Below are 14036 nucleotides of genomic sequence, written 5' to 3'. Positions count from 1 at the left end.
CTGTTGCCCTCCAACAGCATGCAGTGTCCCCATTGCCAAAGTCCATTGTAAGAATTTTCCAGAGGAGAGGGCAATGCCAGAAATGAGCCCAGTCTATGCAAAATATCAGAAAAATTGATTGTAAGTGTTAAAATGTAGCCAAAAGCTGCTACTGCAGTAAAATTAATGACCCACTATCCACATTTGGAGTAATAGAAGAGTCTGTCATTGTTACGTATTAGAATATTGATGTATCAGTCCAAGTGATAAGTAGAGCAGGTAACAGTTTTTGGACAATGAAGCCCTTGGAAGGAAGCCTTGTGTACTACCCATTTGGTAGTAAAGACCTGTTTGCTCTGAAAGTAGTCAGCTGTGAAATTTTAAATTATTGTGTTTAATTATTTTTGGTTAATGAATGGACAAGTGAGTCAATCATTTTTATTTTGTGCAATCATTAAGGTAGAACTTCCCACCTATTGGAGGAAATGATGCAACAAGTTAAATATAAACAATATTCCTGCAATTTATTGAAATGCAAAACTTTAATGCTTTGCTCATTAGTTGTAGAGTTGAAAGTACTCAGGATATTCGGTTGCAGCCATGTAGAGCTTTGTAAACAACTTAATTATACATTGAAGGTAGATTGAATTTATAATAAAGCCAACATATTCAGTAACTGTAGTGATTCAATAATGTTGTATAAAATCCAAGTACAATAACAATGTTTAGTATTTACACTGGTTAAATTTTAAAGTTATGTTATTGTCTGAGTCAGGAGATTGTAGGCAGGTCGATGGTTTCAAATAGTACCAGCAGCCACTCTACAACCAATATGTTTGCCGCAGCATGAATTTTCTCATTTAGTTTAATTTTGTGTTTTATTAATCTAATAAAAAAAATTATCAGTAGCCATCTGGAGTTCTGTTCCCGCATGTGTTGTGAGCAACTCACATCTTGATCACGTATTTATGTATCTAATTACGTGGCCTTTACCTAAAAGACACCAGCACATTAACTGCGAGATAGTAAGAACTGCAGATGCTGGAGTCAGAGATAACAGTGTGGAGCTGGAGGAACACAGCAGGCCAGGCAGCATCAGAGGAATAGGAAAGTTGATGTTTTGGGCCGGGGACCCTTCTTCAGACCACTGCAGCCCTCTGATAATCTCTTCTGCCCTGAAACTCTTCAACCACATGCTTAAACTCGTTATTACAGCCACATCTCCTTTCTCAGCGCATTAACTGCACCAGTTTATCCTTCAAATTGTGTTGGAAGTGAGAGTAACTGCAAACTGAGAATCTGCAGAGAAAATACATTGTAAAAAAAGTGCAAGTATTAATGAAGGTGATATTAAGCTTAAAGTTGCAGAACTTCACTACAAAACTTATGAATAGGTAAGATTGAAGTATTGAAAGCACTTGTTAAAATGCAGTGCTAAGTTCTGAGTGAAGTGCTTCAGGGATCTTCTTGGAGACTACTATTGCTTCCAATTTGCATGAACTACACAAGCAACATTTATGTTGGTCTGGAGCTTGTGTTGCCACATTCTATTTTATTATTGGTCTTAGCATATCCACCACTGAAAGCCAATTGTATTTAGAAACTCAACCTGATTAGATGTGCAAATAATACTGAATGAGAGCAAAACTGAGGGTGCCTTAGAAAGGACAAAATCAGTTAGATAAAATATTTAATTGGATAGAACAAGATGAAACAGACCCTAGGCTGAAAACTGAGATGCATGTGTTATATATGAATGTGGGGAAATGGCCAATGAGCATATTAGAAGAGATCTAAGAGTTCTGTTTCTTTTAACACTCAACACATCCAATCACTGTGTAGTAATAAAAACAAATAGGATGCCAATAGAAATGGAAACCAGTGATGATATGCTACTTAAATTGTACAGTACTGCAGATGCACCACACCCTAAATTACTGTATACACTTCTGGCCATTAAACACAGGAAAATAGTCAGTCCTTGGAGGTGATAATAAAACAGTCACAAATTTGAACTATGAAAAAAGATTGATTTAATGTGAAAGTTCCAGCCATGATTATCTTTGTATCTTTTAAATTGATATTCACCTTGGAATGTCCTCATCTATCAGTGTTATCAGAGGAGTTTGTGATTCTCCCACAAATTAGAACATGCTTTTATCCACTCAAGTAAATCTAACAAGACTCAGGATGTCATTGTATTCCATAAACCATCTACTATGCAATAGGTAATATTCTCCTACATTGATCTTAACTCTGAAAGTCAAAAGAAAATAGATTTTATCAGTCTGTAGTTCAGACTATGAACCAATAGGCACATTTGTTTAACAACAAACTATTCATTCTCCTCAAAAATGCCAAAATAATGGTATTTCTCCTCTGTCAACACGACATAAAATTGATCTTTGGTTGCTCATTCTATGATAATGAAATTGCTAACAGCTTCTAATGCTCTCTGTACACCTCAAATTAACTGCAACCGGGAAAAAGTTAATCTCACGATTTACAGTCCTCTGAAGCTGTTCTGAAAAATTAAAAATTCTCATATTACATGAGATCCTTTAACACAACAAAATGTCCCAAAGTGCAAACATTAGATGGTCATGCATTCATAATCTACTTCTACAAGAGAATGCCCCAATCTCCTCAATGATATGCAATTATTTTAACACTATTTAGTGGGAAAGCTATTGTAGAGAATGGAAGGGACTCTACATTCTACAAAGGTTTTCATATTAAGACATTCTACTTTGACAAAAACATGCTCTAATCCCATTTAGCAGATTAGACCACAGTGTATATTCTTTATGAACTATGCAATCAGCTAACATGACTAGTTTTAAATTCAGTAATAAAAGCATTAATAATTACACAAAACCATTGTAATTATCTGTCAAGAATGTAGCAGAGTCAGTGTTCCAACAAACTGTGTCATAATGTGGTAACTTGACTCTAACCTGCATTTCTGCTCCTCTACATAGTGGTGTATTTAATAGTTTACATCATCTACGAGAAACACTGGACAGGGAAAGAAAATCATAAATAATACCTTAAGTGTCCATATCTTCAGTACACAGGAATAACTGATTTTTCTCTTTGTTTCACATCTCGGAGAGATTGTGGATGACCTGGTGAAACAAGAAAAAATATACAAATGTTGACTTAATGCAGCTATTATGGATTTTAGCTTTAAAGTGTAGTGTGTGCTTTGTAAGAACGTAAATATTTTCTTGATGATGATTATGTTGAAGTTGTTATAATATAGTTAACATTGTACTTAATATGTTGATCACCAGGCACACTCCAAGACTTGGCATATCTACAATGAACATTTCCGCCAATCTCAGCAAGGTCATGTGTCAATTGCTTTGGCTTCTCATTGGGTTGCACCAAAAAATGGGGACATAACCTCTGAAGTTGTGCAGCTTTGCCAGTGCTCTATCAATTCTGTATTGGGTTGGTTTGCGAAACCAATATTCATAGATGGTGATTATCCAGAGTGTATGAAGGATAACCTCAAATCGCTACTGCCAGCTTTTAACGATGGAGAAAAATTGGAAATAAAGAAAACAGCTGATTTTTTCGCACTTTCATTTGGACCATTGAGTTTTCGACTTTTGGATTCAAATCTGTTATTTAACCAATCAAAAAAATACTTTCTGAGGCAGCTTCTGTATTGGATTCACACAGAATACAACAACTCAAAAATATTCATTGTAGAAAATGGCTGGGATGACAGCAGCGGCAGTACAAAGACTGAGGATGTTTATAACATGTATCCTTTAAAGACCTTTCTCATGGATGTACTGAAAGGTAACATTTTTCTCCCATTTGATGGTATTTTACAAGTTCCACTTTAAGTTTCGTTGAAAATATTTTAAAAAATGAACTCTAAGCGTTATTTAATCTTTGCAAACAGCAAATAAATTTTGATGTAAAATAGTACACCTGCAGGAAGATCTGAATCCATTAGATTTAAATGGTAATTGGGCAAAAAGATGAATGAAAGAACTTGCATTGATACATTGCCTTTCACAAAAAGTAGAGTCGTAGAGTCGTAGAGTCATAGAAATGCACAGCACGGAAACAGACCCATCGGTCTAACTTGTCCATACCAACCAGATATCCTAAATAAATCTAGTTCCATTTGCCAGCATTTTCCCCATATCCCTCTAAACCCTTCCTATTCATGTACCTATACAGAGGCCTTTTAGATGTTGAAATTGTAACAGCCTCCACTACTTTCTTGGGCACCTCATTCTATACACTCACCACCCTCTGTGCGAAAAAGTTGCCCTTAGGTCACTTTTAAATCTTTCCCCTCTCACCTTAAACCAATGCCCTCTAGTTTCAACTCCTCCACCCGAGGGAAAAGACCTTATCTATTTACCCTATCCATGCCCCTCATAATTTTATTAACCTCTATAAGATCACCCCTCAGCCTCCGATGCTCCTGGGAAAATAGTCCCTGCCTATTCAGCCTCTCCCTACGGATCAAACCCTCCAACCCTGGCAACAGCCTTGTACATCTTTTCTGCACCCTTTCAAGTTTCACAATATCCTTCCTATAGCAGGGAGACCAGAATTGCATGCAATATTCCAAAAGTTAATTGTCTCCTTTTCACCAGCTCATCAATTAAGCTCAAGGTGAGAAGGTCCTCAGGGGATGTCCCTTGACCAGTCCCAGCAATTAAGCTCTTAAAAGGTCAATTAATAACTACTTAAAGGTCTAAAGTCACCAACTTCCCAGTTACCTACCTTTGCAGCGGATAGGAAAGCTGGCCGGATTCCCAACATGTTGGTGCCCTGCATGTCAGATTGTTGGAGGCCTCCAACTTGTCCACTATGGAGATGATTGGAGGCAGGGATGGCAGGCAACTGGATAGCTTTTGATAGTCATTCTCTTGTTCTTGCTGTTAATTCACCTGAATAACCCCTCTTCCAATAACCTTGCCCCATGACAAATTGATAATGAATACTTACCTTCTTGCTGCTGAATCGTCCGAGAAATAGGCCTCTAAAGAAGGCTTTTAAGACAGAAAAACTGCTGACTTCTGAAATGGCTAGTGTCAGTGAGCAGGTTATTGTTGACCAGGTGCTGCTTGATAGCACTGTTGTTGACACCTTCCATCACTTTACTGATGATCAAGGGTAGATTGATGGGACAGTAATTGGCCAGGTCGGATTTGCCCTGCTTTGTGTGTACAGAACATACTTGGGTAATTTTCCACATTGTCTGCAAATGCCAGTGTTATAACTACACTGGATAAACTTGGCTGTAAGTGTAGAACGTTCTGGAGCATCAGTCTTCAGTGCTATTGCTGGAATGTTGTCGGGGCCAATAGCTTTTGCTGTAGCTTGTACCTCCAACTATTTCTTGACATTACATGGAGTGAATTGAATTGGTTAAACACTGGTAGCTGTAATATGGGGACCATTGGAGGAGGCTGAGGTGAATTATCCACTTGCTACTTCTGACTGAAGATTGCTGTGAAAACTTCAGCCTTATCTTTTTGATGTGTTGGGCTCTTCCATCATTGAGGAGGGGGATATTTGTGGAGCCTCCTCCTCCAATGAGTTGTTTAAATTTCCACCAACCTTCACGACTGGATGTGACAGGATTACAGAGCTTAGATATGACCAGTTGGTGTGGGATCGCTTAGCTGTCTGTATCACTTGTTGTTTATGTTTTCTGGCATGCAAGTAGTCCTGTTTGGTGGCTTCACCAGGTTGACACCTCATTTTTAGGTATGCCTGGTGCTGTTCCTGGCATGCCCTCCTGCACTCTCCATTGAACCAGGATTGGTCCCCTGGCTTGATGGTAATGGTTGAGTGGGTGATGTGCTAGGCCATGAGGTTGCACATTGTATTGGGGTATAATTCTGCTGCTGTTGATGGCCCACATTGTCTCATGGATGTCCAGTTTTGAATTCCAGATCAGTTCGAAGTCTGTCCCATTTAGCAAGGTATCCTACCACACAATACAATGGAGGTTATTCTCAATATGAAGGTGGGAATTCATTTCCAGGAGGTGGCCACTCAGAGTCCTAGATATCGACAGCACAGAAAAAGGCTCTTTATCCCATCACATCTGTGCTGGTCAAAAACAACCAACGAATTAGCCTATTCCCATTTTCCAGCACTTGGCCCATAGCCTTGAATGCTTTGGCATCACAAGAGCATATTTGAATACTTCTTAAATATTATGAGGGTTTCTGACTATACCACTCTTACAGAGAGTTAGTTCCACATTCCCACCACGCTCTGGGTGAAAAAGTTTATCTCACATCTTCCTTAACCTTCCTCCCTTACCTTAAGTCCATACCCCTTGGTCATTGATCCCTCCAAGGTAAAAAGTTTCTTCCTGTGTACTCTATGCCCCTTATAATTTTATACATCTCACTGATATTCCCTCTCAATCTCCGCTGTTCTGTGGAAAACAACCCTGGTCTGTCCAATCCCTCTTTATAACTGATACTCTCCAGCCCAGAAATAATCTCGGTAAATCTCCTCTGTGCCCATTCCAGCGCTATCAAATTCCTCATAGAAGTTTTGATAGCCCACTGTGTTATTAATGTCTTGGGGGTGGCGTCACAGGGGGATTTGCCTTCATCACACTGATTATTTGGTGTGTTCTGTGTGGTCTTCAACTTCAGTTTGTTATCCATTTTTCTTCATGATAATACTGGATATTAGAATATAAGTTGTGCATGTATATATAATTGATTATGTTATTGTTCTAACTCTGAATAGTTCGTTTTGTTGAAAAACCATGGAATTGTAAGCTTTATTCTCTTGCTAACTATGTGGATTTTACATTTTGTCTACTTTATAGTAAAGATTACTGGTCCCTAATCAGATTGTAACATAGGTTTAGTGGTCTGGTCCAGGATCGTAACAGGTTCCTGCTGTAATGTAGCAAATGTAGCAATCAATGAGCAAAGAGCTAATGATTGAATAATCTGTATTTGAAACATTGGTTGAGGGTTAAATAGTGGCCAGGAATCAGAGAAAATTTCTCTACTAATGTCATGTGCTCTCTTACATCCATCCAAGGGGTAAAATGGGACACATGTTTTATAATTCATCCTTCATTTCTGACAGTGTAGCTCCCTGTCACATGGACACTTTGACTTTTGAGATTCAGAGATGAGAGTACTACCAGTGGAACCAAAGCGAGCACCCTAAATTGAACAGTCCACAATATGATGTGAAAGAATCATTACATGTTAATCAGTTGTGGTATTAGAAAATACAGGCTTTGATTTAATGATGGTAGTAATGGCAAAACTGTTGGTTTCAGAGGAGTAATGACAGTGAATGCTGACAGCAGCATCAGAAGCCTACAGAGATGTAGATTAACATGGCAGTCCAGAAATTGCTGTCGGTGATTGTACACCTCTTCACTGGAGGGGTGCTCAGTTTTGCAGCTGCTTGGGAATTATCACTCGGTTTTAATCAAACAATTGTCATAGAGTCATAGAGCCATTCAGCACAGAAACAGACTATTCAGTCCAACTCATCCATGCCGACCACACATCCCATCTGACCTAGTTCCATTTGCCAGCATTTGGTCCACATCCCTCTTAACCCTTCCTATTCATGTATCCATCCGGATGCCTGCTAAATGTTGTAATTGTATCCACTTCTGCTACGTCCTTTGGCAGCTTGTTCCATACTTGCACTACCCTCTGCACGAAAAAGTTACCTTTCAGGTCCTTTTTAAATCTTTCCCCTCTCATCTTAAACCTATGTCCTCTAGTTTTGGACTCCCCCCACCCTAAGAGAAAGACCTTGGCTGTTCACCCTATCCATGCCCCTCGTGATTTTATAAACCACTATAAGGCCACCCCTCAGTCTCTGCCACTCCAGGGAGAGAAGCCCCAGTCTATTCAGCCTCTCCCTATAGTTCAAACACTCCAGTTCTGGTAACATCCTCGTAAATCTTTTCTGCAGCCTCTCAAATTTAAGAACATCCTTCTGTAGAATGGCAATTAGAATTGTACATAGTATTCCAAAAGTGGCCTAACCAATGTCCTGAATTCCTGAATAATTACCCAGCTAAGTACCAAAGGACTGCCTGATGGTTTGCAGAGTATTCTGGGAATGAGGCAATTGCCCATCACACATTCAAACTTCCCACACAATTCCCACGGTGGTTAGTGCATCAGAAGTCTGGCTGGATTTCAATTCATGTCATTGGTCCAGTATTCATTCTCTACTGATCCTGAGACTGGATCAAGGCCAACATGTTGCCAATTTAAAAAAAAGTTATCAACTAAGTTACAAGTGTTATCTTGTCACTAAGTGGAGCATTCATTTCCCCTGAGAGAGAGTCTGTTCTCTTTCAATGAATTCTGAGCAATCAATTAATCATTTAAGCCTTGAAATATTTCTCTAATTCCAATCCGTGAAACTTTTCTCCATAACTATTATTCATGCTTGTGTATTCATGCTGCCCAAATTTAGTTTCTTTCATCTACATATAAAACACAATTAGCTGAATGGATCAACACTTTAATCTGATTAGCAGACATGTATTAGAAAATCTTGACTTCAAATTTAATTCAAGCTCAGCATATTTTAAAAACACACTTACCTCAATTTTTAAGCGTTAGAGTCTTAAATTCAAGGAATTGAATCCCAACCACACCTAATACTTGTAATCCAGTTTTTCTTAAGGGTTAAATGTTAAATGTAGAGAATTTGAGTATTCCTGAAAACTAAAACATATTTTGTTGCAATTTTTCATCTTGCACTCAGGATAATTTGCAAGAATACCAATTCTGACAGCAGAACGTTGACTGGTTGGCAGGTAGATTTTAATTGGTAGAAACATTACCTGTCTTCTCTCTCTCATGAATGCAGAATATTTTATTAAATTAGTTCAAAACACAGGAGAATTACTTTGACAAATTTAATTCCTCAATCAACATCATATAAACAGATTTTCTGATCTTGATCACATTGCTATTAGTGGCATCTTGCTCTCCAACTGCCATTAGTTTCTACATTAATTTGGACCAATTTTAAGCCATTGAGAATTAAACTATGGTAAAATGTAGTGACTACATAATATTTTGGAATAACTATAAAATTCTTGCAGTAAAGTAATTGATATTTTTGCATTATAAACAAACAATGCTTCTAAGAATTCTATTCATTTCAGAAGTTGTACGCAAAATAAATTAAATCAGTTAATTACTTGATGAGTTTTTGGTGGAATCGCTTTCATAGATATTGGGCTGGATTTTCAGAGAGCTGGAAGACTCCTTGACCTTTAAAGAAAGCAGGCAGGACCAATCCTGGGATTTCCCCAGTTTTTAGCAGCATGGATTAAGGATGTGGCTAATTCAAGTTACAAGCCCACAGCCTGCCATCCCCATCCGGCCAAGTCCACAGCGAGGACAAATATCTCCAAGTATCCACAACTTTTGTGGAATTGAGACAGGCTTTTAAGGAGTTATGATACACGGCCCCTCGGCGATGGCATGAACTAAAGACTGGATGAGGGAACCGTTTGAAATGTAAGTTTGAAACATCCATTGTCAAACTATGGCTTTCCACCCACAACACGCCCATGGTCCCTCATACACCCCATGTCAATCTACATTCCCATTTGCTCAGTATACACTCTGTGTAAAATCAGTGAATACAATAGTACCAACAGCATTTGTGTTTTATCTTAAATGTAATCCTTTCATTGCTTTCTTAAAGAATCTCTTTTCACTCTAGCCCTATAGAAATGTCTTTCATCCAGTCACAATAACAGTAACAACAACTACTTAATAACTTTTTATCATGTGTAACTAAACATTGTGCAATTGGCAGAATAGATCACAGAGAAATTGGTCAATCAAGCAATGCTTTCCTTTTAGGCAGAGCCGTTTCCACCGATATATGGATGTCCAATTAGCACCTGCTTTCCAGACTGAAAATCCTGCCTTTGTAGGTATTCTCTCTTGAGGCGGTGGTGCTGAGTCAGGAAATTTCCCAACTCTCGCCATCCACTTCCGGGATGAAAATCCAGCCCGTTGACTACACTTCAAAAAGTACTTCATTGGCTGTGAAGTACTTTTGGCTATCTTGCTAGTCGTTAACGAGTTGCCTGTGTTTGCAATGCAATTCAATGTAGTAAGTCTTGGAAGATAAATGTTTCCTGTCACTAAAATACATTCCATAAATTATATTTATATGAAATGTAAACACTAACATTTTTGGTACTTGTACCTATACAGCAATTAAGTACGATGGAGTTGATGTCATTGGATACACAGCATGGTCACTACTAGATGGTTTTGAATGGGATGCTGGTTACAATACCCGACGGGGATTGTTTTATGTTGACTTTCAAAGCAAGGAGAAGAACAGAATGCCAAAATCATCTGCTTTTTTCTATCAGCAAGTGATAGAAGACAAGGGATTCCCACCTATACCAGAAAACAAACCTATTACAGGGACCTTCCCCAACAGTTTTGTATGGGGCATCTCTGAAGATGTCATACAGGTATTTCTTTATACTTCTCTTAAAAAAAGAATGAAGGTCGTTATGGTCAATGCAATATACAAGTTTGTCAACACAGTAGTTAACTATGATCACTGTGTCTAAATCAGTCTCAGCCCTCAATTTCTCATCAATTACAACCCCTATGTGAATTTTGGCATATTTCAACGATTACAGATCATTCTGCACATCAGAAGTACCATGTTGCTGGATTCTCCATACATGTATGTTTTTATTTTAGTGCATCGCATACCCTCATCTGAACTTAAAAATTCATTTTCCAAGTATTATTTCAGAAACATTGCAAAAATTAGATAACTTAGGTCTCTTCAAACTTTTCATGGGTATCAAAAGTTGTCATCTGTTGTAGGGAAAACCTTTTTAAGAAGATTAAGGTATATTTTGAGGAGGTAAAATATTTTCTGTTTACACTTAGATATTGAATAACATTTTATGAGGCGACCTTTAACTTTAATTTTAGGTCAAAGTAGCTAAAATTCCTATTACTTTCCTTTGGAACTACTGTATGTTAGCTAGCATGCAGTAGTCTGAGACAGATAGGAGAACCAGCAATGAGCCTATGTTGCGAAGGGATAAACCAGGAAAGGATTAACAATCTCTGGGACAAATATGAATTAATTAAAGAAAGCCAGCATGGGTTTGTAATGGGGAAATCACGTTCGATGAACTTAATTAAGTTTTTTTTAATGTGGTAATAGAGAGGATGGTGAGGAAAATATGCTGCATGTGCTGTATTTGGACTTCCAAAATAAGATGCCATGTAACAGGCTTATCAACAATGTTGAAATCCATAGTATATAAAAAGGACAGTGACAGCATTGATGATAAATTGGTTGAGCAACTGGAATCAGAGTGGTCTTTTTTTTCAGACTGGTGTAGAATAGTGTTCCCCACATACTGGCAGTTTAACCATTTTTTAAAAATTGAAATCAATGACCTAGATTTGAACGTACAAGGCAAAATTACAAATTTTGTGATGACAAATCACTTGGAAGAATTGTGAACTGCAAAGAGAATAGTGATAATCCTATCACTAGGATTAGGTTTAACAGCCTGGTAGAACAGTCAGACAGATGGCAGATGAAACTTATGTAGAAAAATATAAAATGATAAATTTTGGTCAGAAGAATGCGGAAAGGCAATACAAAACATAGGATACAATTGTAAAGAGGATGCAGGACCTGAGGTCATGTGTGCACAAATTTTTGAAGGTGGCAGCGCAGGTTGTGAAAGTGATTAATAAAGTATCCTTGATCCTGGTTTTATGAAAGCAGTATTTGAAGACTAATGTACAATACCATTGCTTACCTTGCTCTTAATGAGGATTTTGAACTCATAACCTGTGCAATTTACAGCTGAAATTGGGCATCTTATAATGCAAAAATATTCCAAACTACCAATAAGGTTTTGGTGTACATCCACAGGTCAGCATAAGAAATAAAACAGTTTTCTCTATGAAAAGCTCAGGTGAATTACACACATGGGCAACATCTTCAAAAACATAGGGCAGAGGTTTGTGTATACTGATCACCCCATCTGACCCTATAAATGGAACAGCAACAGGAATGAATGAGTGCATGGAACAGAAGCATTGACTTGCTATGAAGTTTCTGCCCTTCTGCATTTTCAGATAGACCTCAAGCCAGACTGCCAAAGCCTTCAGCATGTTATAGGAAAGGGCCTTATTGACATATCCTGGTCAGGGTTACAGTTAGACAACACTTTCATCTCACGTTGTGACAGCCACATTTTCCTTCTGCCTACCAACCAGAAATGGCGTAAATCAGGGATCGGTTGTAATCACAGTAAGTTGATGGAGGGTTTGGAAAACATTTTTATACTTGAAAGTTCTGCGTTTTAATGTTTAACGCCTTCCAAATTTAATTTTTTTTGTAAATTCTACAAAAATGGTTCTTGCAGAACTTGACTCCTTACTGTTGATTATTGGCTGCTTTAAATCGCTGTAAAGATGTGGAATATTGCCTAAGGAGTGTTTTTTGTGTTGAGCTGGATAGTGTATGTTGATGATGTTAATGCATATGTAGTGAGCATTCGGTTTAGAACATTGAGTTTAGATCTGACTTCATAAAACTGCATTTTGGATTTTAATTTCTCCGTTAATGCTTTCTCTTAATTACACATGGCTAATATGTTCAGCAACAGGAAGAATCCCACTTCCGGTGTTATTTAAAGGGATCAACAGCCACTTTTAAGTTAAATGCTGACTGAGTCCTACTGACCGCTGTTATAATTGTAGAAGTGCTTCTTGCACATTTTTCTAAATGAGGCCAAGCCAAGGCCAGTGTAGTATTTTTTTGTTTTGTATTTGGTAACGCATCTGAGAATTCTACTTACTCTTGTGCTGGCCTTACAGTATTTGTTTTGAACTTTCAGAGGGTCATGTTGTATAACATCTAGGTCTTTCCCCTAATGAATAACTAAGTTCAAATCCCTACAGGGTTTGCCCATTCTTGGCAATGGTAGCATGAAAGTGCATGACAAGACATATCTATGTCAAAGGATCCAGATTTTGTCCTATTCTCTTATCGTGTCCATGTAATCTATTTCTTTCATCCAAGGTCATAAAACCCACACAAACCTACGTATCTCTTGGATTTCTTCTATGAGATTATTGATGGCAAAGCACAACAAACCTAACACTGACCCCTGCAGGGCTCCAGTTGTAATGCATCCCCACACAGAATCACTGCTGTTGACAAGAACATTTTGTCCATGAGAATGCAACCAATTCCTTATCCAACCTCAAAAGCAGTGGCCTAGTGGTAATATCACTGGATTCATAATCGAGATCTTTGCGCTAATGTTCAGGGGACATGGGTTTGAATTCTACCATTACAAACTGCAACAAAACCTAAAGGAAAAAATAAAACTGGGCATTTGACCTGGCACAAGTCGAGGCACCAGAAATGACAACAGCAAACAGAAGCCTATTGGACCTGCAAAGTCCACCTTACCATCGTTTAGGGACTTGTGCCAAAAGTTGGAAGAGTTACCTCACAGACTAGTTAAGCAACAGCCTAACGCTCATACTCACAGAATCATACCTTACAGACAATGTCTGAGTCACCATCCCTGGGTTTGTGCTGAACCACTGGCAGGACGGAGACCATAGGTGGTCGTGCCACTGTGGTACACAGTTGGGATGAAGTTATCTTGGGGGTCCTTAATGTTGACTTCAAATGCCATTAATTCTCATGGCATCAGGTCAAGTAAATCTCCAGCTGATTACCCCCTTTGCTCACCTTGGCTAATGAATCAGTATTCCATGCTGAACATCATCATCATCATGTGTACATTTATGACAGTATCGGTAAGAGAGATCACCGCACAGTTCTTGGAGCAGTGAAGTCCTGTACTCATCTTCAGGATATCCCTCTCTCTGTTGTGTGGCACTAACACTGGTGTTTAAGTCCAATAGACTTCGAATAGACCTAGGAACTCAAAACTTGGCATTCATGAGGTGTTGTGGCTATCAGTCACAGCAGCAGAATTGCATTCAAGCAGGATCTGC

The 14036-nt window shown here is 38.4% G+C and overlaps 1 protein-coding gene across 1 annotated transcript in view; it reads left to right on the top strand.

The window, feature by feature from the left end:
* Positions 1-275: 275 nt before the first annotated feature.
* LOC109916289 (klotho) overlaps positions 276-14036 on the top strand; it is a 47527-nt gene continuing 33766 nt past the window's right edge. Inside the window, exons 1-3 of the mRNA XM_048597910.1 lie at positions 276-341; positions 3276-3792; positions 10218-10486. Coding sequence (XP_048453867.1) covers positions 276-341; positions 3276-3792; positions 10218-10486 — 852 coding nt within the window. The remainder of the gene's footprint in view (positions 342-3275; positions 3793-10217; positions 10487-14036) is intronic.

This window comes from Rhincodon typus, chromosome 6, assembly GCF_021869965.1.
Source record: "Rhincodon typus isolate 14 chromosome 6, sRhiTyp1.1, whole genome shotgun sequence".
In the NCBI taxonomy this organism is placed as follows: Eukaryota; Metazoa; Chordata; class Chondrichthyes; order Orectolobiformes; family Rhincodontidae; genus Rhincodon; species Rhincodon typus.
Note: the sequence above shows the minus strand (reverse complement) of the source record. Positions and strands in the feature narration are given on the sequence as shown.